The sequence below is a fragment of the Corvus moneduloides genome, chromosome 7 (genome assembly GCF_009650955.1).
Source record: "Corvus moneduloides isolate bCorMon1 chromosome 7, bCorMon1.pri, whole genome shotgun sequence".
Classification (NCBI taxonomy): domain Eukaryota; kingdom Metazoa; phylum Chordata; class Aves; order Passeriformes; family Corvidae; genus Corvus; species Corvus moneduloides.
The window spans coordinates 1,993,535-2,017,711 of NC_045482.1; the positions used below are offsets into that span (position 1 = coordinate 1,993,535).

At 48.4% G+C, this 24,177-nt stretch overlaps 1 protein-coding gene across 13 annotated transcripts in view; it reads right to left on the minus strand.

The window, feature by feature from the left end:
• Positions 1 to 1,045: 1,045 nt before the first annotated feature.
• COL6A3 (collagen type VI alpha 3 chain) overlaps positions 1,046 to 24,177 on the minus strand; it is a 58,262-nt gene continuing 35,130 nt past the window's right edge. For 7 of the 13 annotated variants that reach the window (XM_032113984.1, XM_032113983.1, XM_032113991.1 and 4 more), the window contains 32 exons: positions 23,601 to 23,693; positions 23,150 to 23,203; positions 22,150 to 22,221; positions 21,215 to 21,241; positions 21,047 to 21,091; positions 20,887 to 20,940; positions 20,659 to 20,721; positions 20,215 to 20,280; positions 19,465 to 19,518; positions 18,668 to 18,703; positions 18,089 to 18,151; positions 17,745 to 17,807; positions 16,995 to 17,057; positions 16,475 to 16,537; positions 16,238 to 16,288; positions 16,080 to 16,115; positions 15,920 to 15,982; positions 15,722 to 15,784; positions 15,054 to 15,086; positions 14,929 to 14,965; positions 14,809 to 14,820; positions 14,160 to 14,653; positions 13,469 to 13,568; positions 12,279 to 12,977; positions 11,083 to 11,191; positions 10,087 to 10,361; positions 8,522 to 8,776; positions 6,888 to 6,962; positions 4,766 to 4,945; positions 4,597 to 4,650; positions 1,592 to 1,762; positions 1,046 to 1,449 (listed from right to left, as the gene is read on the minus strand). In XM_032113984.1, coding sequence (XP_031969875.1) covers positions 1,409 to 1,449; positions 1,592 to 1,762; positions 4,597 to 4,650; positions 4,766 to 4,945; positions 6,888 to 6,962; positions 8,522 to 8,776; positions 10,087 to 10,361; positions 11,083 to 11,191; positions 12,279 to 12,977; positions 13,469 to 13,568; positions 14,160 to 14,653; positions 14,809 to 14,820; positions 14,929 to 14,965; positions 15,054 to 15,086; positions 15,722 to 15,784; positions 15,920 to 15,982; positions 16,080 to 16,115; positions 16,238 to 16,288; positions 16,475 to 16,537; positions 16,995 to 17,057; positions 17,745 to 17,807; positions 18,089 to 18,151; positions 18,668 to 18,703; positions 19,465 to 19,518; positions 20,215 to 20,280; positions 20,659 to 20,721; positions 20,887 to 20,940; positions 21,047 to 21,091; positions 21,215 to 21,241; positions 22,150 to 22,221; positions 23,150 to 23,203; positions 23,601 to 23,693 — 3,564 coding nt within the window. In that variant the 3' untranslated portion in view covers positions 1,046 to 1,408. The remainder of the gene's footprint in view (positions 1,450 to 1,591; positions 1,763 to 4,596; positions 4,651 to 4,765; positions 4,946 to 6,887; positions 6,963 to 8,521; positions 8,777 to 10,086; positions 10,362 to 11,082; positions 11,192 to 12,278; positions 12,978 to 13,468; positions 13,569 to 14,159; positions 14,654 to 14,808; positions 14,821 to 14,928; positions 14,966 to 15,053; positions 15,087 to 15,721; positions 15,785 to 15,919; positions 15,983 to 16,079; positions 16,116 to 16,237; positions 16,289 to 16,474; positions 16,538 to 16,994; positions 17,058 to 17,744; positions 17,808 to 18,088; positions 18,152 to 18,667; positions 18,704 to 19,464; positions 19,519 to 20,214; positions 20,281 to 20,658; positions 20,722 to 20,886; positions 20,941 to 21,046; positions 21,092 to 21,214; positions 21,242 to 22,149; positions 22,222 to 23,149; positions 23,204 to 23,600; positions 23,694 to 24,177) is intronic. The other 6 variants (XM_032113988.1, XM_032113995.1, XM_032113996.1 and 3 more) reach the window with 4 other exon arrangements.

Here is a 24,177-nt window from a genome sequence, read left to right on the forward strand (position 1 = left end):
TCAAGCCCTGCCTGTGGACAGCAGCAGAGGCCCAGGGAGGTTGAGGACATCAGCCCCACAGCCCAGAGCTGTACTCTGCCCTGGCCACTTCCATCTGCTTTGTGCTTTCAGCAGGGATTTTTGAAGGGGCAGGAAAATGTGCGTTGTTTCTGGGAATTTTAGCTTCCTTGGGTGAGCTCAGAGATGGACAGGAAGGGTAAAAATCATGGCTATGGAAAGTGAAGGAGACAGATGAAAATACTTATGGGGTCATTGATTCACACAGGTTGGAAGGGACACCCAGGGCTGGCTGAGGCCAAGTTGCTCCATGCCATGTCCAGCTGAGTTTAAATTCCTTCAGGATGGAGATTTCACAACCAAGACATCTCTGTCTCCACCTTTTTCCAAGCTGGAAATCTCCAGGTTGCCAGCAGCCTCTCAGTGCTGTCCCCCCGAATACCCATACCACATTTATCCTCTCTTTGAGGCACAGTGGGATTCCCTCCCCCCCCCAAATAATTGCTCTCCAGACCCTGGAAAATGACTCCACTGATACCCACGGTGGCTTTAACAAAGACAAACCCACGAGTTTCTCAAAACCTCCATTAGACTTTATTTAAAAGTTCTTTGTATAGACTTCCTGACACGGAATCCACAATAAAAATAAAATCCCCCTCCCTCCCGCTGCTCCCCCCTCCCCAGATTGCTTTGCTTTGTATTTTATAAAACATACAACATCAGAAGAATGCCAGAGGCACCCTACACCACAATTTAAAGATTTGTTAACTGAGGCCTTGGTCCCAGCAGTGCATTTGCATTTGGAAACTTTGCTTCCTTTTCCTTGTGAGTTCAGTTGGCCACGTGTGGTACAAATGCATACAAAAATCTAGTCTGAGATCTAATCCAGCAAAAGGGGAAAAAAAAAAAAATAGGAAGAGTGAAAATGGAACCACTTGTTTGTCAGAATCAGCCGCTCTCTTACACAAAGGCTTCCCCTGTAAAGTTATGCTCAGTTATGAGAAAGATAAAAGCAAGCAGGTAACAAGTTGCAGTGAAATTATTATGACTCTTTTTTTTTTTTTTTTTTTTGACTCATTTTCATGGCACCTTAGATAGGCAGATTGCCAGAATTGGGGGAAAATAAGGCTAATTTAGAGACATGTTGAGAGACAATAACAATCTGCACTTAGGTAAATATTTGGCAACGTTGAAGCTATACAATATAACCCGGGCACATGTAGCACTCAGTCCACAAACAGTTTAGCACCATATTGATAGGTCATGCAGCAAAACCCTCTCCTCGGGGTTTGCTTGGGAGTTAAAAGCATGAAATATTACAGTGCAAGGTCGTCTATACCCTTAGCTTCTATAGGGACAAGGTGGCAAAGGTGATGCTGTCTCAGAGGTAAGTGTTGGCCAGCCCCTGGCTCTATGTCCCTATCGTCGTCACCACGCCGGGGTTGATGGTACCTGGTGGACAAAGAGGGAACAAATAAGCTTTTGATGCAAGATATTGAGGGAAGATAAACGAGGTAATTGCCAGGGCTTGCTGAGGAGTCCAACCCCATGCTGCAGCGTGGGAATGCCAGGGATTTGGCTGAGTGCCTCTTACCAGGGATGCAGAGTTTTTCACATTCTTTCTGCGTGTTGAACCTGTTCTCGTTGCCGCCGCAGCCGCCGTACCAGAAGCGGGCGCAGCTCTTGGTCTCGGGGTCGTAGTACCACTTCAGCACAAAGTTCCTGCAGGTGCCCTCGTCCTTCTGCAGCCGGCAGATATCCATGACTGTGGAAAAAAGCAGGAGCAACAGCGGTCAGTAGCACTCCTGGGTGAAGCACAGCCTTTTCTGAGTGTATCTGCAGGGCAGGGCTGGAATGCAAGCTGAGAAAGGGCATCCACGGCACAGACTGTGCACATCTCCTGTGCCTAAATCCCATCCCTTTCTTTGCAAAGAGAAGCTCTTTCCCTGGAGGTCACCAGCCCTGGTGCACAAGTCCTCTTCTGTGTTGCTGCCATGCACCCAGGAGCGATGAAGGGGGAGCGTTGCATGGCAGTGGTTGTCTGCAAATCCCTTGGATCTGTAGGAAATGAGTTGGCAGGTCTTAGAACTGAGAGAGGACTGGCTGGGCTGCAAGGGAAGAAGTATTGGCACCATCATTTTCCCACTAAAATGGCTGACTTCCTCTGACAAGAGAAATCTTCCATGTGAAGGTGCTCCTGGATCTACCACACATTGCTCAGGGCAACTTTCATCCCTTGCTGGGTGAGTGGGGAATAAAACAACAAAGCACTTGGATGTGGCAAAATGAAAATGCCAAATAACTTTACAAAAATAGAATTAAAAAGTATCTGATATCAGTCACTGATTTACCATCGGGTCACAAACCTCCCTTCACTCAGGGGTGCAGAAGGAGCTCGTGTCACCTCTGCTCAGCACAGAGAAGGGGGAGTCAGAAATCAGTATTGACCTTGAAGTTCAGCTTTGCTTTTGGGCTCCTACCAAAAGGTTCCCCATGCCTTAGGCAATCTCTTTGCCTTTTTTATATTCAGATTTTCTTTTTCCAAAGTCCATGTCCCTTCTTCCCCACCTTCCAAAACACTGAAATCCAGCAGATGTGAACACAGGAATGACTCTACCCCAAACCTGCACAGGAATCAAATCCAAAAACTAATCAAAACAGAAGAATTTCTTTTGCAAATATAACCTAATTTTCCCCTCTTTCAGTCTGAAATTAAACAAAAGCTTATCCAAAAATTTCCAAGAATTGATGGAGAGCAAGACCTAGGGAGTTAAAAAGTGTTTTAAGCTGTGGCAGGTTCAAAAGATGGGGAGAGCTGGGATTTTAACTCATCCCGTGGAGAAAATGTGCCTGGGCTCCTCAGTTATGCTTAACAATTACTTTTGTCATGGTCGAAACATGAATAACAATATAAAAATAGAACCATAGAATCATTAAAGTTGGAAAAGCCCTCTAAGACCCTTGAGCCCAACCACTGCCCCCCGCACTGCCAAGCTCCCCACTAAACCATGCCTCGAGTTCCACATCTACACATGAAAAATATATATAAGAAGTCAATAATTAAAGGGGATCACAGCATTTAAATGGCTTCAGATGGGAAGTGGGTCTGGTGCATATTTTTGCACCCAAAGTGCCTTAAGGTTTGGGAGCTCAACTCATTTCTCGATGTTGCACCTGCTATGGGCTGAACCCAGAGCCTGAGCCACCACCCAGCACCTTAAAAGCTGAGCTGACTGAAGTCCTGTGTCTATTTTCCACGGGGGTTCAAGCTCTGGCTTTGCAGAAAATGAAAAGGGAATAAAGCGAGCAGAGAGTGGCGGGCAGGGACCTGAGCATCCCTCCAGGGCCCCTCGGCTGCTTTTCTTGGCTCTGTGCCCAGGGCAGAGTGGTGCCAAGTTGATGAAATATCACTTTAGCCTCAGCAACAGTTGCTGGAAATACCATCAAGGCATGTGACAATGATCAGAAGGGGCTAGCATGTAGGACAGGGCTAGCAGAAACACGTGCCCTCTGGAGAAAACCTCATCAGGGAGGGTTCCCTGCTCTCTGAGGGTGGAATACTGCTCTGGAGTGAAGCTACGGGTTCCTGCACTGCTTCCTCCAGCTGCTAATCCTCAAACTACAGCCAGAGGATCCATGATGTCCATTTGCATCCCCAAAGCACCTTGAAATCCCCTTTTGCCACCCCTGACATCTCTGTGGCTGCTGGTGGCTGCCTCCTCCTTGCCTCCACATCTCTACAGGGCTGCCAGTGACAAAAATTCCCAAGCATGATTTAAGGATCCTAAAATAAACCTAAGAAAGTCAAATGGGGTGGAAGGGTCTGTAATTTGCCTTTTCAGACCCTGTCATGACCCTCCCTTTAGGTACCAGAGCTGTCTTCACTCCTTGGTTTCCCTCCCAGCTCCACAAAGGGCCCTGAAACCCCTCTGGGAGGGGGAGGCTGCTCTGATAAGGAAGATTTGCTGGGCTCTGTTCCCATCCCAACCCCTTGCTGAACCAACAGATGTGATTTCAAGCTGCTTCACCCTTCCCAGGTCTTGAAGACGTTTGCAAACACAACCCCTAAACCTCAGAAACTCCTTGAGGAGAGGAGGGCATTGCCATTTTCCTGCAGGCTCCTCCCTCAGCCTTGACTTTTATCTTTTGGTGATGAAGAAAAACATCTCCATGCAATACCCGAGCCCCACGGAGCCACTTTCCATCAGGTGTTTTGGTTGCAGGCAGTGAAATGTTGGGAATTCTCTGCATTTCAGCAGAGTGGTGGCACTTTGTGGTCACACAGAGATAACGCAAACTGGTTTGGGACCGTGCCACGCTCCAGCTCAGCAACCACCGGTCTCTGATGAAATCCAGTGAGTTTTGCCACTCAGGTTGTGCCAACACAGCACGTCCTGGTGGGACAACACACATGCAAAGTGACTTGCTCATGCAAAGCAGATGGAAGGGCGTGGTTGTGTGAAGGAGCAAGTGAAAACTGAGTCTGTACTACTTTTGATCGGTGGTTGGATAGGCTTGGATGCATGCTGTGAAATGGTCAAGGTGAAAGAATGGGTTTGCTTGGTTTGTGATGATTAATTTTTGTTGTGGGGGTGTTACCTGATGATAATCTTTTCTCAAGGGGTGGCTGCTGCATGGCTTTCTCAGCTGCTGCTGGAGGAGGAAAAAGCGCATGGGTTTGGATTTTGAACCGTGTTTTCTCTCTGATCCAAACATCATTTGACAATAGGATAAAATGTGAAAGGGTGAATCCTCATGGGGTACTTACATGGCTTTAAGCATTTGTTATTGCACTCAGCTTCGGTCTCAAATCTATTGGCATTACCTCCACAGCCACCATACCAACCCTGGCTGCAGAACTTGTGTTTGGAGTCAAAGAACCACACAATCTGATAGTCCTTGCACTGCATGCCCATGTCAAAGTCCAGCAAGCAAGGGTCTGACCAATCTGCATGGCAAAAGGTGCAATGGTTAAGTAACTCTGAGAGGGTTAAAAGCTGAAAAAGCAATGAGATTGAAAAGAAAAAAAAAGGGAAATAAGGCCTGGTTCAGGACTGGTAGCATTTCCCTCTCTTAAGTTTTGTCTTGCTGGATGCAAACCTTCCCCAGCCTCCAGCTTACCTCTCCTTGCTCTTGGTTTTGTCACAGATCCAAACCCCAAATCCTTGGAGCAACACAGTGGGAACCCTTGCTCCCCCACTGGTGCACTCAGGACTGAGCCCTCACACAAATCCCCCTCCCCTCTATTTTCAAAGCTATTTGTCTTGGCAGTAACTTCTAATCCTTAAGTGCGTTTATCTCTAAAAGCAAGTTGCACCTGGTGTATGTGAAGGCTAAATGAAGATTTAAAACTATGTCCCTTTCCTGCCCCAAAAAGGATAATTTAGGTCCAAATCCCTGGGTTTTTATTAGCTATGCTGGGCCATCCATGCTATTTTACCTATATAAGGAGGGCAGAATGTGGGCTTTTCTCCAAGGTCTCTCGGAAGATTTACGCATGGGTCTCTCCCATGAACTAGAGGAGGCTCAGCTAAACCCATCCCCAATCCCCTGCTCTCTTTAGTGTCTTTATCCTGTTGAAAACCTTTGGATTAGCATCCCTGAGGAATGCTCCCCCAAGATTGCTGGCTGCCATAAATCCTCAGGCAGAGGCATTTGCCGCAAGTGGGTCATCAAGAGGAGCTGAGATGGAGAGGTCTGTGTGGAAGTGCAGAGCAAGCACACAGCACATCCATTGTCCTTGGAGCAGGAGGAGCCTGCACACCTGGGTTCCCAAGGGCTGGCGCCAAGGGGTTAAACAAGGGGTTAAACAAAGCCACGGGGTGCTTGTCACCTGGCGGGAACAAGGCTGCTGAGGGGATGTCAGTGCCAGGGAGAGGGGCCAGATGAGCAGGAGCACATGGGAAGGGAAGGACGATGGGTCATGCAGGAAGGAGAAATGAGTCGGTCCAGCACAAGCCCTTGGCCCCTCCGCTGCGAAAAGCTCCAGTGGTGCCACCAGCCAGGCATGAATGAGATCCATGCTCATCCCACTCAACACCAGCAGCCAGAGCTCAACGGCAGCTCCACAGCTCCTGGCTGAACACACTGAGCAGCAGCATTTCCCTGTGCTCTCAGACCACTTTGTGAAGAAAATGAGCCACAGTGCAAGCAAAACGTTTAAAGGAAAACATGGGAACAACGATCCAGGGATGAGTTTTGGATGACAGATCCATTTTTGGTGTGCCTGCTGTGGCTGTGCTGCTTGATGAAGGCCGAGAGCCCTTTCAGGTCCTTGGAGGAGGGGTTGTGACACTGGTGGTACCACTGAGTGTGACAGCACCGATGTGATGAGCTTGATGTCACCCAAAGCGATGAAATGTATGAACAGCTACGGTGATTATGGGTTGTTAACATGGGGTCAAACACAGAGTAGGGCCTCCCACTAGAACAGGGTGCTCCAAGCCCTGTCCAGCCTGGCCAAGCACTTGTTGGGAGCTGTGTGTTAAACCAAGGAGCCAAGACCTGGGATTTGCCCCAAATGGAGAGAGAGGGAACGAGGAAGCATCGGGTGATGTTCTGCATCCACACCTACGTCTAGGCACGTTGGGAGGACATGGGGCACAGCTTGTCCCTGAAGAGTGGCCAGTGCTTGGGTCATGACTCATCTCCCATCCTTATCATGGAAACAGCCCCTGGTTGGAGTTTCCCAGGAAGACCAGAGCAACTTCAGGGGTTCTGGATCCCTCATGGGGCAGAGACTCCAATGCAGGGCTCCAACCCATGTGGCCAAGGATGTCATCAAGGCCATGATCAGTTGGCTTTGCAAAGCCAAGGACTTGCAGATCCTTTGATCTTGGTGAGACTGTGAGAGCCCCTGGCCCAGCACTCCCCCCATGGCCCGCACTCACCACTCTCAGGCCCCTCCAGTGGCTCGGTGTTGAGCATCATGTTGGCCAGGGACACCTGGGGCTGCGCCGGGGTCTCTGTGGAGGACAACCAGAGGGTCAGTCAAGGGGAAGGGCATCAGCAGCAGCACCCTCAATGCAGTCATAAACAAACTCCCTGGCCCCAGCTCCAGTGCAGGAGCCACATCTGGATCTGTTTAGCCGAGCACACACATCTGAGAAATGTTTATTGGAGGCAGCTGACAGGATGAGTAATCCCCAACTGCCCGGCTGCTCCAGGACAGGATCACCTTCCGTCTCCAGCCAGTGGCTCTGCTTGGGCTCGTCCTTGGGGGTCACCACAGAGGAGCATCCTCAGGGCCCCATGTGACTGCTTTGGATGCCCCCACTCACCCCACAGCATCGACAGGGCAGGGGCTCAGGAACTGGGTGTGGCCTCTCTGGAGCCAGTTTAGCTTTGATCTCCTGGCCTTAGAGATGGCAGAATAAAAATGGCACCCCCCAGGGGAGCCAATCCATGATGAATCCATACTCTCTTGTTCCCTAAAGGGCTCTCTTGGACCACACTCCTTCCATCACACCTCACATCCTTCTAGGAGCTACGGTGAGGATTGTTACGGGTGAAAAAACTCCATGGGGCTGGAGGGCAGGAGGGGGCTGCAGCCACAGGAAAGGCTGGATTTGCTTTTCTTTAGTATACAGTTTGGGTGTGGAAAAGGGGGACAATCCTACTCAGTGTCCAGGTCACAGCTTGTCACCACTGCCTACTCAGTTTGTTCCCATTCAAGATTTATTCTATGGGAAAAGCAGCTTCCCTGGGCATTGGGAGCTCCAATTTAGCACATGCAAATATTACTTCTACCCACTGATGTCTTTTCTCAACATTTTTGTGGGCATGTTTATTGCTTGTGAAGGTAAGAGACTGGTCCAAACCCACTGAAGCCAGAGGAAAGGCTCTCTCAATTGTCTCGGACGTGCCAGAGGAAGCCAGACACGGCACTGGCAGGACCAGCGCAAACTTCACACCACGAGGCCAAGTCACCTCTGTGCCAACTGCATTAAAAAAAAATTGGCTGTGTCTTAGACAGCAACTTTTGGCCATGCCAGAGGGTTTGGGGAGGCTCACATTGGATCTGCACACATGGAGCTTGGATGCCCAAGGGACTCTGTTTCATGTCTTCTTTGCGTTTCTTTCTGGATAGTATGGGAAGCAGACCGGTAGCTATGGAAATGGTGATCAGAGAAGCACCTTTTCTTGCTTATTTTGAAATTGGGCTGGACTGAGTTTACCAGTTTGACTCATTAATAATTGCAGTAGTGCAGGCTAGACCCCCACCAAGACCTTTTGCATCAATGTACAAAACCTGCAGCATGTAACAAACCCCACTCTGGGACTGCCTTTAATTATCCCACATTCTGTGTGCATTTTAACTCCACTGAAGTGCAACTCCCATTTTTCAAAGAAACACATCTGCCACGTCTGCTGATCCAGAGGGTGGCAGACATGAAGTGACACAACTGAGCACAGCCAGACTGTTGGTACCAACTGATTCCTGATCTCTTTTCTTGTCCTTCCCACTTTTTGTGTCTGCTTAATGAAAAAAATGAATGTCCAAAGGCTTTCAAGAGTCACTTACTTGTGCTGAATGACCCTGTGTAGGTTACTTTGGGCTGTGATTTCTGGTAGCCAGTGATGACGACGATGTATTTTTGCCCACTCCTGAGCCCTCGGATGACGTGTTCGGTGCCAGTCAGGTTTTGCCTCTGCACAAGGGAGTGGTCATGGGCCAAGGTGACAGTGACATCAAAGGTGTTGTGTGGCTCGGGGCTGGCCCAGCGCAGCCTGGCACTGCTCTCGGTGACATCTGTGATCTGGATGTCGTGGGTCTTTGCTGCAGGGCAGAATCAGAAGGGACACCAAGCAGTGAATGAAGAGGGAAAGATCTCAAGGAGAAAGTGTCTCAGTGATGCAGAATCTTCTTTCCATGGCAAGTGCAAGCCAAGCTGGGACTTGGCTGTCTCAGATGCCACTGCAGGGGAGGCTTTGTTTTCCATAGACCAGATGATTTCACCAAGTGGTTTATTTATATTTAATAATCTGTTGCAATCTAGCAAATCAAAACTTTTTTTTTTTTTTAAACAAGATTCTCACAGCTTGAAATTCCCAGCACTTTCCCAACAGCTGTAAATGCGCTCAGTCAGATCCTTCTCTAGGGTGCAGCAGATTCACTGAGCTGCTGAAGACCTTCAAGCCAAGCCTGCTTAAGAGTGAACATAAAATCACAGACTGGTTTGGGTTGGAAGGGACCTTAAAGACCATCTCGTTCCAACCCCCCACCGTGGGCAGGGACGCCTTCCACTAGACCAGGTTGTTCCAAGCACCATCCAACCTGGTCTTGAACACTTCTGGGGATGATAACATAACCTTAACAGGTCAAAGAAGTTATTATGGAAAGGTTTTCCTGCTCTGGCAGAGTACTGGATGAGACCTTTATGAACACTGCTTAAAGCACTGGTGGAGCAAGAAACACCCAGAAAAGTTTATTCCCCTCAAGCTGATGAAAGCATTAGCCTTGCAAAAGCTGATTGCTTTTATTTATTGCTTTTTACTTATTATTTATGCAGGGACTTGCCATCAGTCACTGGATGAGCATCCCTGTGCTTGGACACATTCTTTGATCCTTGCTCAGCTAGTGCAGATCTGCCTGCACCCCCTTGCAAAAATACCTGGGAAACCTCCTTTGTATGAACTGTGCTCGTATGAAAGAGGCTTGGCATTCCCAAATAGGTCTCCACACTGATCCATTGGTGAACCAGCTATTCCTATTATCTGAGAGTTCAAACAATGCCATTATATGAATCACCATAAATAGCAAAACTTGGCCAAGGCGTGATGCTATGAGGAAATAATGGAAACAAATGAACCACACTAGAAAGAGAAGTTCTCTGTAGCTGGACGGATTGTTCCTGCTTGTGTTTTGCCTAGGGGCCACCTGTCCCTCACCCATTTTTGCACAAAATTCTTAACACAAAGTGACAACACCCCAGCACAGATTTCCAGGTTTACACCTAAAACCAAAATTTGGCCTCTGGGTGACATTTCCTACAGGAATAATCCTCTCAGGGGGCAAGAAGAGCCACAACCTGCTGTGGTTCAGCCTAGAGGGAGGCACTGCCCGCATGGGGAGAGCTGTTCACATACCGCTGTGTCTCCTCCTGCCACCGGCCGCGGTGGCTGTGGCGTTGGTGGCGGCCCGGCCACTGGCTTTGGCGTGGGCAGTGGCACCGGCTGCTCCCTGGGCAGTGGCATTCCCCCGGACCACAGAGCTGGCCGGGGTGGTCTCGGTGGCTCTGGCCTGGGTTGTGGTGCTGGCAGGAGTGGTTCTGGCATGGGTACTCGCCACTGGCTTGATGGTTGCGCTGACCGTGGTGCTGGCAGTGAAGGTCTGGGTGATGGTGGCGTTGGGAGCCACAAACCTGAGCAGAATTTTGGAAGCAGAAAGGAGCTGATGTAGAAACCATTGGCAAGAACCCACCTGGGGTCAAGAGTCTTTGCCAGCTTTAGATTTGCCCACAGTGAAGAGTGAAAAGTGCTTAAATCCAAGCAGTGAAAAGTGCTTGGAGCAACCCTGTGTCTAGTGGAAGTTGTCCCTGCCCAGGCAGGGGGTCGGAACAAGTTGGGCTTTAAAGTTCCCTCCAACCCAAACTGTTCTGTGATTGTGTGATAAGAGTGCATTCAACAGAGAGATCTGCAGCATGCCTGACTTCAAGGGGCTTGACCTTCTAAAGCCATGACAGCTCTGGGCCACCAGTGAGTCTTGGTGACACAAGCTTTCACTTCTCTTCAGAAAATATTAGTATGGATTCTGTCATGGATCACAGATAATCCAGGGCAGCCCAGCCTCTGAAAATAATGTTTTGAGTAGAAAGCCCCAAATTAATAGTAATTTCTGGAAATCCTGACCTACATGATCAAACTCAGCATGTACCTCCTTCATATTTTTATACCTATATAAATATGACATTTACCCCAAATTTACAATTATACGTTAGCTTATAAGATGTCTCTGTTGCTCTTTTGACACAGCACTGAGGGAACTAGTAAAATTAATTAAAACATTATTAAAATTATATTAATGAAAAGATAATCCTGCTTGCTTGCATTGAAGTTGCTTTTTCTTTCCAAAGCATTACTCACACTGCTTTCTGCCCGGTGAGCACGGGGTGCTGGCTCTGGGCTTGCTGACCATTCTGGAACCACTCACACTGTTTCCTTATCTCTGGAGACAAGTAGAAAGCAAATTCACCTGGAGACAGAGAGAGACATTAAACACTGGAGTTGGGGATGGTCGATACCCACCACCCACACATTACATGTATTTCTTTTTAATTAAAAAAAAAAGCAACCGACTTTTCTCTTCTTGCTACTGTTTGGTTTCTGGGATGGGAGATTTGTTATTCCAGTTCACAAACACGAGGGCCTTAACTACAAGAGGGCTGTTTGCCTGAGTCTGTAATGTATAAACACATTTCTTGTAACAAGGTACTTCCAACCACACAGGTAATGGTTTTTTTCAAGAGTTAGAAGTTTCCAGGACTGCTGTAAGCAGTAAATGGAAAAAGAAAACTGAGATAACCTAAACATTTATTTCCAGATGTTTGCTTCCTATTTAGTGCAAGACATTCCTGAATCTGTGCTGTATCAGCCCCTTAATCTGATTTTCAGGAATTTTTGCTGAAAACTAGCTTTCCTAGAAGAGGTCCATTTCTTATCCTTGCTGGGCGAGTGTGTTTAGGAGCTCTGGCAGCTGGAGGTCCAGCCTGGGGTCTCTAGCTAAGCTGAGATGTAAATTTTTGAGGCACAGTCAGCACATCCCAAACACAGCAGCATTATTTATCCCTGAGCAAACAATCCTGTCCATCTGGTCCTTCAGTTTGCATACAGCAACTGCAGATCTCAGCCTGAGCCAGCCAAGGGCCTGCTGGACATGATGTTTATGCTGAAGTTGGGAGGAAAGATTTTCTGGGTGTTCAAGGAGCTCCAAGGGAGCTCTAGCAGGCTGCAAAGGGCCTCAGCAGGACCTATGTGAGAGGCAAGCCAGGCAGGATGAGATCAGAACCCACAGGTGAGCCCATGGAGACCAAGGCAAAGCACACTGAAGTGCAAGCTGCTTGGTGGATCAACATGGAATGGGATGGGAGGCCAAAGTGAACAAAACCCAGACATACTCGGGTAGGTAAATATGAGCAGCCCAAATTGCACCAAACAGTACAAACCATAGAAAAAGAGTCTAAGTTCAGTGGGTGCTGCTGCCCAAAGCCTTTCAGATTAACCCCTCTGAGGCCACGTGTTGCCCCTTCCATGACACTTTGGCTGCAGGATGTTACACTTACTTCTGATAAAGGATGGCAGCAGTGTCCCAAAACGCAGCAAGGGCTCTTCATGGAGCTCTCCTGGCTTATCGACCAGCTTGAAGAACACATCGTTTGGCTCGCTGGCAAGGCTGTAGATATTCTTGGCATTCACCTTCCTGCCGATGCCCAAGATAACAAAGAAGTACCCTTTGCATTTTGCATTGATGACAACCCTCTGCAGGTGCTCAAATTCTTTTTTGTTCACTTTTCCTGTCATCATCAGAACTATGACTTTTAGGTCCCGAGGGTTTGGCGCACTTTCAAAAACATGAGCGATTGTGTGTTCAATTGCACTTCCTAGAGCCCTCGTGCCATGGAGCTGGGTCATTTGGTTGTGGAGGTAATTAATGATCTTCTCTTTGGATGCATAATCAGTTAGTGAGAACTCAGTTTTTACTGGTGGGAAGCTTGAGTTGGTTTCGTGTTCGTAAGGTGCTTGCTGGAGAACGGCCACTCTGGCATGGTGCTGGGATACTTTTGGCTCTGAGCTGATTTCCAGGTTAGTTACAAGGTGGGAAATGTACTTCCTCATCTCACTGAACTGCAGAGGGGTGGTGGACTCAGAGCTGTCCAGGATAAAGGCTATGTCCGTGTCCACATCTGTGGGGGCTGCCCTTCTGTCTCTGAATGCAGGTCTCTGGCCACCTATACCGCAGCTGGGATGGGGGTCACACACATCTGGGGAAGAAATACAGTGGGTTTCACCTGCAGGACTTGAACACAACCCTCCCTCATCACTGTAAACATCTCTTGCATCACATGAAATACCATCAAGGCCTGGACATTCGCTGGTCCATTGCTTGATGCCAAAGTCATTTCATCCCACAACACATTCAGTTATGTGTTCAGTATTTTTTTATCTGCTCCTTTGTCCAAGGGGATCCCTGAAGCACTCTGTCATAAGTGGCAGAAGGCCATCTTTTAGAGCACTTAACTATCAGTATTTGGGCTGTGAAAGCAGCAACCAGACAAAAAAGGAGCTTCTCTTTACAAAGTAGAGAACACCCAGCGAGCCTCGTTCACAATGCCAATGTTTTCTGCTCAACCCGAGAATGCCTTGTATTCATCAACAAAAGGGCTGACTCCCAACTGGGTTTCCCTTCCTATGACTGACTGCTGCATGACCAGAAGGATTTGGAACTGTCTAGAGGAGAAATTGGATGCTTTACCCAAACAAATGTGACAAGTCAAGAGCCTCTGAATGGTTTCATTCAGCTGACTGCCGCTGGTTGGAAGAACAATGGCATGACCAACCGCTGTGTTGTTGATCTGGTGAGAAGGAAACAGAAAAACACAGAGTCGGTAATACTGCCTTCTGTTATTCTCAGCTCAAAGGAAGGGAGGGCAATCCACAACTCTGAGGGATTCTCTGCTCAGCGCAATGCTCTCGGTGGATCCCTTTTGGAGGAGCCTTATGTCCCCGATGTCAGTTTAGAGTCATAAACTCCAAGAACAGGGACTGCTTGAGCCAGTGCTCAGTGAGTTCATCTGGGGCTTTTTCGTGGCTTTCAATCTCTGCCTGTCCACTCTCCCTCTGCCATCAAAGCTAATGTACTCCCACCTTCCCACCCTTTGCCTTTCTGTCAAACTCTTCCTTCTGTTTCATCCCCCACCTGGAACCCTGGAGCCATGGCCTGGGAAAAGAGTGACTCATGAGAGTCTCACTAGCACTTCCCAGCCTGTGCCATGGTGATTATGGAATTAGGGTTTTTCTCCTAATGGATGGATGAGTTTTACCAGCAATGCTCTGTTCCACACTTGAGAGGCCTGTGGAAGCCAAGCATCGCCTGTGGCATCCAACACCATCAAACCAGACCAAGGTCATGAGCAGAAAACAGAGAAAGGGTGAAGGGCCCCAACCTCCAGAGCTCTGGCAAGAACCGCATCCTGCCTGCTGGTGAGGAACACGGGCACGACCCCGGCATCATAGAGCTTCAGCACGGCATCATTGAGCTGTGGGGATGCTCTCGTGTCCCCGTTGCTGAAGAAGACAGCCACCTTCCTCATCAGGAAGCCACTGCGGGCACGCTTGAAGGTATTCCTGGCCACGAAGGACATGGCAGTTTCTAGGCTGCGTGGCTTCGTGGTCAGGGTTGCCTGAAAGTTTTGGATCTGCTGGAGGAGGCTGGATTTCTTCCTGGCATCAGCAAAGCGGATCTCGGTGGTGACCTCGTTGTTGTAGGTGACCAGAGCCACCCGTGCCCCCCGGGGACAGTTGCTCTCGGCGATGGTTAAGTTGTTGACCACTCTGAGCACGGTTTGCTTCATCCTGTTGAAAACCTCCCTCACGACACCCGAGGAGGTGTCAATAGCAAAGGCCAGCTCAGTTGGGAAGACAGGGCACTCCTTGGGACCTATTGGGAATGTGCATTGGAAATAAGTCATACCTTAAACAGCTCTCAGGATTCAAGGACAGCATCCTCAGCCAGGGTGAATCGTTCATATGTGGGGAGAGTGACAATCGTGACACGCAGCCACCCTGGGGTTTAAGGGACTCAATGAGACTTACCATAGCAGCAAGCTGTGGAAAAGATGGAGAGAAAAAACCAGCTTGGTCAGTGCCATTCTTGTAACATGATGGGCAAATAAGGGTAGAGGGAGGCGCTTAGCAAAGCACTGAGGTACTCACGGCATTTGTCTTTGATGTTCCGCACCAGCGCACATTGCTTTAGGAAATAAAGGGGGGGAAAGAGATGTGTCACACAGCCAACCCGAGGGTGTTTCAAAACAAGAAAGAAATTATGCCACACTTACATCTCTGGATTCTCCTTTCTCGCCTTTAAGGCCCTGTTTCAAAGAATGAAGAGAACTTGAGTGCAATGTGTATCTCCAGGGTGCCCCACGAACACTCTCAGAATAACTACTGTACCATGGGTCATGCCAAGAGCCAAGCGAAAGCCTGTCTGTTCTCAGCTGTGTTTCCAGCAACAGGGGGAAGGGCTTTTCTGTGTGAGGAGTAAACCTAGCTGAAGCCAAACCCAAAAGGGGGGTTGGAACTAGATGGTCTTTAAGGTCCCTTCCAACCCAGACCATTCTATAAGTTACAATGCTCCAGGTTCACATGAAGAGCTAGGGTGCCTTATACCAGCCAGATTTGGTCATGGACCATATCCTGTGTGGGATGGTAAATGATAAAGAGCTGGGGATCTCCTAGAAGGAGTTTTAAGGGCCATATTGCAATGGGGAAATCCTAATGCCTGGTAAGAGCATGTCTCTTGGCTTTTTCCTTCTGTTTGAGGAGGAGTAAATATTTGTCAGTGATAAACAGCTACTTAGAAATTTATAGAGACACATCCAAGACAAATAAAGAGGAATTTCCCCCACTTGAAATCAGCAGCAGACAGTGACGGGCTTATTTTTCAACCCCTTGCACCCATAGGGACCACAACACGAAGCCAATCAGCAGTGCAATGAACACTTACAGATGGCCCAGGATATCCAATCTCTCCTTTCTGACCAGGTATCCCAGGTTGTCCTGCATTTCCCTAGAAAGAGAGAACAGAGAAGTCCTCTCCATGAACATCTGTGGGAGGACTCCCAGGAGCACTTGGAGGAAAAAATATGTCCATCCTCCAGGGCATTCATGCAGAAAGGAAAAATTGTGCCATGGTCCAACTTACTCTGCGACCTCTGTTTCCTTTGGGGCCGGGGCCTCCAGCGACACCACGGTCACCAGGTCCACCCTAGAAGGAGAAAACCACAAACAGCAGCTCTAAACCTGCACAGGCCCATGGAAAATTGCTTGGAAAAATGAACGCACAGCTCATGGGCTGCACCTACCTTTGGCCCTGCATAACCTATGAAGCCGCGTTCTCCCTGAAACAACAGAAAGGTTAATTTGAATACGTTCTAGAAAATGCCCTTATCCCTCTGCACTGGAGATCTTGGCTGCTTCCCTGTCCTTGTTAAGGAGGTGGGAATGATGAGCAGACACCTACCTTCCTGCCTTTAGGACCCGGGCCACCAATTCCATCTCGTCCATCATCACCCTAAAATTGGAAAGCCAAAGTCATTGATTTGTAAATTATGTGTCATATGTAAACAACTTAAACCCCACAGGTCCTGCAGCATCAATAGAAAGAACCCACTGAAGCCACAGGCCTTTGTGAAACTCTAAAATGTTCCTTAAAGTTCCTTAAGTGTCCACAGAGGTGTGAGGGCTTGGCCACACTCACCATCTCTCCTCGTGGGCCTGGCTGTCCATTCGGCCCTTTGAGTCCAGGATTTCCAGGCTCACCCTACAAAGAGGAGCATCTGTTAAAGCATGTGCTGAAACTCCAGGCAACTCTGAGCGTTCCCCACCCCATCAACACTGGTTTCTTTGCACAGAGCAGTCTGCAGCCCTCCTCGTGGCTGAAAGGCATGACTGGACCTACACAGCCTGAAATGCTGCCAAGTGCATGATCTTTAGTGGGACCTTCGGTGATTTCAGGAAAGATAAAACCTTCCCACGTGGGCATTTTCTGAGAATCTGCCCAGGAAAGTTGCTTGAGAATCTCAGTTGCTCAGTTACTTTTGCCTTTCTGTTCACTGAAATGGGAGCCTAATTAGAGAACCAGAGCACAGAGAGTTGCTTCTCTCCACACTGTGCAAGTCCAAGAGGTTCATCTCAAGGATTTCTTGAAGCCCATGCAAAATCCAGAAGCTTTTCAATGCAGCTTTAGTTGCTGATGCCCAGTGCTCCTGAAGACATACCTTCCTTCCCAGGGGACCAATCCTGCCACGTTCTCCTGCAGGTCCTGGAGGTCCACTCCCAGCCTGGAATGGAAATGCAGAGAGGCATGTTGGCAACGTGTCAAGAAAACCTGGGTGCCAGAAACTAGGGAATTGGGTAACCGTAGAAATCATGTATTGACTACTAGGGCTGGTGTCTCTCAAAACACCTCAGGAAATTCAGAAGTCTGCTTCATGTTTGGGAAGAGCTGGAGGTCCAGCTCAGTTCAATGCAAGTGTCAGCAGCAATTTGTACTGTCCCTAAGAGAACACCCATGGGAAAGCAGGAGGGGGAAACTCATGCAGGGATTGGGGAAATGCAATATGGCTTCATGTTGATGGGTCTGGCTGAGGAACGCAGCAGGAGGGAGAAATAAATACATGAGGTGGCCCCAGCAGGCATGTGAGATGGTCATGCTCTGGCTTCAGAGGATGAAACATCAGAGGTGCCCCACCAGTCACTCAGGGATCCTCTTTAGTTAAAATTGCAATAATGGGCCAAACACTGAAGTCCTGACCCCTCTGTGGTTGCTTTTAGCTCTTTCTCTTCTGTAACTCTTGATCAAGAAGTCTTAAGCATAAGTTGAGAGGAGAATCATGCTGGAAGAGTGTGTTAAAAGAGAGTGAAGCAGAGTTGGAGCCCTAAGAGAGGGGAATGGGAAGACACATTGGAATCTTATTAGTTCAACAACGGTATAATTGGGTCAATGGGTCAAGCAGCAGAAGGATTACCCTGGGTCCAGGGACACCCTGCTCTCCTCTGATGCCTGGCGTGCCAACCTGGCCAGGTGGACCCTGTGTGGGGAGAAAAGAGAAGCTGTCAGCACACATGGGCAGAAGCACACCAAGATCCAAGGGGAAGCAAACGCTGCGGTGTCTGAGGGATGCTTCGCAAACACGTCACACCTTGGCTGGTGGGAATGCAGTGGCAGGTGGGACAGCCAGCCCACAGCACATCCAAAAATACCCAAATCCCAACAGTCCTTGAGAATGACACTCTTTGAGGAAGTGGCTGTGATGAAGTAACACCACAGCACCATGAGGCAAAGCTTTTTCTCTGCTGTGAACTCACTGACCTGTGGCCCTCGCATGCCTTGTTCTCCAGCTGGCCCTGCTTGACCAGGCGAGCCCTTGGTGCCCTGGAAGTACAAAACAGGACAGTGCAGGTTAGCATGGGAGGACATGGTCAGCACCATGGGAGGGCAAAGGAGAGATCAGGGTATCCACAGCTGCACAAAGAGCAGGGAAGAACAGATTTTCAGTTGGGTTTTTTCCTTGTTTATTTTCTAGATATGGTGAAAGCAGAGAAGAAGCACAGCGATGGTGGGGGCAATTTGCCTCCTGCAATTGATGGGCATCAACCATCGTGCTTTGGCCCGGTTACACTGCTCCAGCAGCACATGGGGATAAAAATCCAACCAGGGAATGCTGTAGAAGACAGGCAGGCATGTGGATAGTTGGTTCTGCTCCCAGCCCAGCAAGAAGCACACAGGGAGATGAGCCTGAGGAGGAGGAGGGAAATTTGGAGGAGAGAGGAGGCAGAGAGGAAGAAGCAAAGCCTGCACGTCCCTTCTCTTGGCACATCTCTCTGGGTGCTGAGGCTGCCTGGCCTGTGGTGTGGCAGGAGCCTCAACTGTTGTCCCATCACCACCTACCTTAACTCCTATGGGCCCTCTTCGTCCTGCCATGCCCTGCAAAAGAAGGAACAATGAGGCTTGTTACTCTAACATGTAAGCACACCTTTCCCTATTGCTTTTAGATCCATGTATCAATCCTTCTCATAGTCCAAAATTACATTTGGATGGTTTAAACTACTAGGGGGAAAGGGAGAGGGAAATCCACATGGCCCTCTCTTTTAAATCAGACTTAGGCATGTTTTCTTCCTCCTCACATCCCCCATGTAGGTGAGCTGCTCTCTCATGTACGCCAGGAGTATGTCACCATCCCTGGGATAGGAAGGCCATGCATCAGGGAACACATCCAGACATCCCAACTCCAGTTTGGTTTTTGCCTTTCCAAAACCAGCAGCCAAATGCAGATGCACATCATGGAATCACAGACTGGTTTGGGTTGGAAGGAACCTTCAAGACCATCTAATTCCAAACCCCTGCCATGGGCAAGGACGCCTTCAAGGACATCTTCCACTAGACCAGGTTGTTCCAAGCACCATCCAGCCTGGCCTTATAGATGAATCAGGTGTAACTCCACTGATCCAAGCACTGAGTTATTTGCGTGGGAATAAATTTGACTTTTAAGTCTCTACTACAAGTCAGGAAGCCATGAGGCATTTTCGTTCTGAGATTTTTTTTCTTTTTTTGGAGTGGCTTGTTGGGTTTTGAGGTTGAATTCCTGATGTTTGTGAAAAAAAAAAAAAACACATGGAAAGGAAGGAGGGGAAAAGTTACTGTCAATCTAAGCTTGGGCCTTGCTGGCTGGAGGTCTGGCAACTCACCTTCCTCCCGACTCCACCATCTTGGCCCTCCAGCCCTGCAGGTCCTGGATCTCCCTAAGGGAAAAACAAAACTCAGGTGAGAGCCCTGAGATGAGGAGGCAGTGGGAAAACAGATTCAGTTCTCAAAAAATGGCTCTTTTCATGCTTTCACACAAATTCATAGATCTGCTTCGGTGGAAATCCTTCTAACAACTCACAGAGACTTTCCACCAAGTTTCTGAGCCAGCACAAGTCAACATTCCTAATCTTTGGGGAATGCCTTCTGACAGTTTAGGATGCACTTTTTTGTTGTGAACTGATATGAAAACAGATGGGTTTTGAAATTTTGTCAGGAGTGTGTGGGGTTGTTTTTTTTTTCTTGCCAAGGTTTCAGGTGAATAGGAGGTTCAGATTTGGTATAATCTAATCAGTTCTCTGCTTTTGTATATGACCCGTGAGAACATACGAAGGCAATTTCCAAGTACAAAGTTATTTTCAGAGGCAATATCCCAAAAGCCATTGTAAAATAATAATAAACATTTTTTTTAACAGTGCTTTTTACACAAAACATCTTCTAAAGTGACATCTTCCCAGAGAAAGTTTTGGTTGCAAACCAACAACATTTTCTAGTGGAAAAAAATATTCCATCTGACAAGGCACAATGAGTTTAAGAAACTTGTATCTTTTTGGCAGCATCCTTTTTTCTCCCTTTCTCTGTCCCATTCTGTTGTAAAAACCAAAAAACAACACAAGACAACAAAGAAATGTTACCATTGGTCCAATTTCACCCTTTTGTCCTCTGGAGCCCCGTTGAGTATTATCAGCTCCTGAATCTCCCTGAAAGCAACAGAGCAATGAGAAACATCTGTGTAAGTGGGACATGAAAATCAAATCTCATAAACTACTCTGCTAGAGCTGAGAACCAACTTTTCTTTTTTTCCTCTTTTGACTGAATTAGATGAAGTGTTGCTGCTGTTTTCAGACAGACACAGCTTTTCAACTGAGAAATAATACTGAAGAAGACAAGGAAGGGGAATTTTAACATGGTGAAACAGTGGTTGATATGGTACCTGCATGTCACCTCCAAGTCCTTGCTCTGTCATGGGACCTGCCACTGTCAAGCAGCATTTAATAGGCCAGAGCCACCCTCTGTGATGACCCCAGGATCAGTGGAAATTGGGTAGAAAATCAAGAAGATGCCTTAGCAGTACTTACCGGATCTCCACGGAGCCCACGGTCACCTCGTTCTCCTCGTTCACCCTTAACTCCCTTATCTCCCTGTGGGAAGAGATGGAGAGTTAGGAAGAGCAGCCCTTGTCTGTCAAAAGCATCTCTGCCCAGCCCTCAGCCCTGAGGAGAGCACGATGGCTTTCCACCCTCCCCTGGTTCAAATCCACCTCTGCCCCATCATTTAGCTCCACTGTAAAAGAGATTAAAACCTACCCTCCTGCCAGAATATCCCTTCTCTCCAGAAGAGCCAGGCAACCCCTTGTCTCCCTAAAGAAAGAAAAGTATTTTAGAATATTTGCCACTTCCAGGGTGCTTTTTAGGTACTTCACTGAAGCATCGAGTTATTAAGAGAAAAGCAATTAAAATGACTGACCTCTTCTCCATCAATGCCATCCAGACCCATTTCTCCCAGTTCACCCTGTGGAAGGGAGGCAAGGGGCAAATGCTCACTAAGAGGAAGGGAGAATGGGGGGGGGGGGTGCAATATTGATCTGCCACACAGTCATGCTCACTGCTGTGGCATGAGGGAATAGCTCCATACCTTCTCTCCTGGGAATCCCCGAGAACCCTAAGGAGATAGAAAAGGGAGTTACTCCACTTTAGTCCAGCTCACTGCCTTGGGAAGAAGTGGAGAAGGAGGGCTGGGCTTGGTGGCAGACCCAGAGCCACAACCAGGGCAGAACTTCCCCTGATTTCCTTTACGCTGGTGTTTGTCTTCAGCTGCCTCCCCAACACTTGTACCAAGATAAAATATGTGGGGCATGGGGGTTAATTCAGCTGATCCAATAAAATATCTCACTCCTTAGCCACAACTCTTTCTCCACCGACTTTTGTTTCTCCCTGCACCCATTTTTATGTTAATCCAGAGTCAGTCCCAGTGCCTTTATCCAAGGCTGAGCAGATTTTTAACGAGACTCAGTATCTCAGCTGCAACTAATGGGCCTGGTTCATGCATTTCTCTTCTGCCTGCCAGAGAATCATGTGGTCAGAGCAAATGGTAGGAAACATCCCCTTAATTTCACTATTTCCCATAAATATTATATGTTTCACCACCTTTTCTGGCTTGGGGTGCAGCTGCTGTCCTGGCCCATTAGCTCAAGGTTCCTCTTTAAAGCCACAGCCATGGCTCACTTGTCTCCCTCTTCCCCAACAGCAGAGTTCCACCCACTCACTGTCCCGGCCCTGTGCCAAGAAATGCATATCCATCTCTTCCCAAATCCTTTCCCCAGAGCCAGACTGCAGAAGACAGATCAGCCTTGGATTGAGCCTGGGTCTCTGGGCTGCCTTTTTGCTCTTCATAGCAACACTAAAGCCCCAACATCCTCTGAAAGCCCTGGTGCTTGGCCAGGTGGACACAACCACTCAAGGGCGTGTGGCAGAGGTTGTGTGACCTCCTAAACCAGCAGGAGTTGCCTTTGGGGGACTCCCACCCACTGGGCTCTGGGTCTGCTCTGTGCAGGCTTGTTCCACATGTACCTTTGTTCCTCTGTGCCCGGGGCATCCCTGGAAACCTTGCGTCCCATTCATACCCGGTGGTCCACGCTCACCCTGGTGCATGGGGGGGAAAGAAACAACAATCAGTGTTTGCCTGCTAAGCCTATTTCTGTGGCTAACTGCCACAGGAGGTGGCTTGGAGGCACAGGAGCAGCAGGTTTTGCCTGGCCACCCCACCTTCTCTTGCCCACCGCCTTTCTCATGTAGAGACCAACTGCATGCGTTCATTGTCAAGAGAGAAACATCTTTCCCAGTCCCTCAGCTGTGAAAGAGCTTTGTGAATCTTCTCTTTCAAAATTAAAATGACAAGACAAAGCCCTCAGAGCTCTGCACAGATGGCTAATCCCACCCTGACCTTCAAGCCCCGGGAAAACATTGCCTGGCATGCAGTCTCACAGCAGCCTTTGGCCCCTTCCTGTGCTGTTGGAAAAGCCATGAACACCGTCAGCCCCTTGGCCTTAGCCTCGCCCCTTGGGAGTGATGCATGGAGGGATGTTTATTCCAGGGCTGACGTGGGATTCACGCAGAGTTTGGATAAAAAGTGTTAGTAGGAATTCATGGGATTCACGTTGTCTGCCGTGTGATGGATAGGAACATCACTCTTGGTTTCAGTTTTGGACTAACTCAAATCTTTCAGCTGCAGGTGGTATGGATAACTTTGGCATAGGCTGCAGCTTTGATGAAGCTGAGGATTTTATTTGCCTTGGGGAACAGCACAGACATGGGTCACATCAAATAATGGGAGTTATTCCCCCCATCATCCTTCTCCAACTCTCAAGAAGCTCCTTACTGACTTTCTCTCAGAGCAGCTGGAACCAGCAACTCAGCCTGTCAGGTGTGGGAAACTCAGAGTTCTGCTGTCTCTTCTAACCCACATCCACATTCCCAGCAGAAAAAAGTTCAGAGGCTTTTCATTTAGTGGAAAAGCCTCCAAACACTTCACTATGGTGAGGTCCCCATTTGAACAGGGGCAGTCACTCACCGGTCCTCCTTCATCACCAGGGTAACCTCCGTAGCCAAGATCTCCTGTGACACCCTGGAAGACAACAAAGAAAATTGTGTATTTCCTTCGTAGTTCTGTGACTGATATTCAAGGTTTCCCTAGATAAGCACAAAGCAGCTGCTTGGTCATCCGTGTTAATGAGAGATATAATCTCCTTTTGATGTCCCTAAATTGTTTCCCAGGAGGCTTCACCCCTGTCCTTCCAGCCACTTATCCCTCCCCTCTTGATGTTTTGCAGTGCTAAGGCTGTGGGGAAAGGGGAAAAGAGCAGCCCTCAATTGCTCTGTGTGTCCCAGGGTCAGTTTTCAAACGGGGGGAGTAAGTGGAGGTGATCTCCTCATTAACATCACCCACTGCAGCTACTCGACCTGCACGTCACCACCAGGTTCCCATGCACAGGGACCCTTTATCCCCAGTTGAAGTGACCTACCTTTGGTCCTATAGGGCCTGGCACACCTCTGTCTCCTCTCTGTCCTGAGCACTTGCAGGGCACCTTGCAGCACGTCCTCTCTGCGATGTTGTCCTGCAGGGAAAATGGGAAACAAAAGTGTTAGAAAGCTGCCAGAGCCCCAACACCTGATTTTGGACATCAGAGGGAAGGGTTTAAACAGAAACTGCATGGGGCAGAATTCGTAGAGTGCATTTAGTAGGACATCAGTCCCCAGAGGAGTGCCTGTCACTGAAGAGAGAAATATCTCTAAAGAAACAAATCCAGGCTGTGGAGCAGGCCATGAGAAAATCACTGCAGTGAGCAGCTCACCAGCAACCCACAGGCTGAGAACGATGCTCAAGCACACAGTAAAGGAGGAAAAAAAAATGTTAAAAAGTATGATACGGACTCAGAGAAATCACAGCTTGGTTTTACATCATCCAACAGAAAGAAGAGAAAAGAAAATCACTTTCTTTGCCAAGTACATTGCTGGCTGCAAACATTTCCAGCCAGCTTTGCGCATTTACATTTTGGAAGGATTTTCCTAGGCGGAATTACTTGGGGAGGGGCTGAGGAC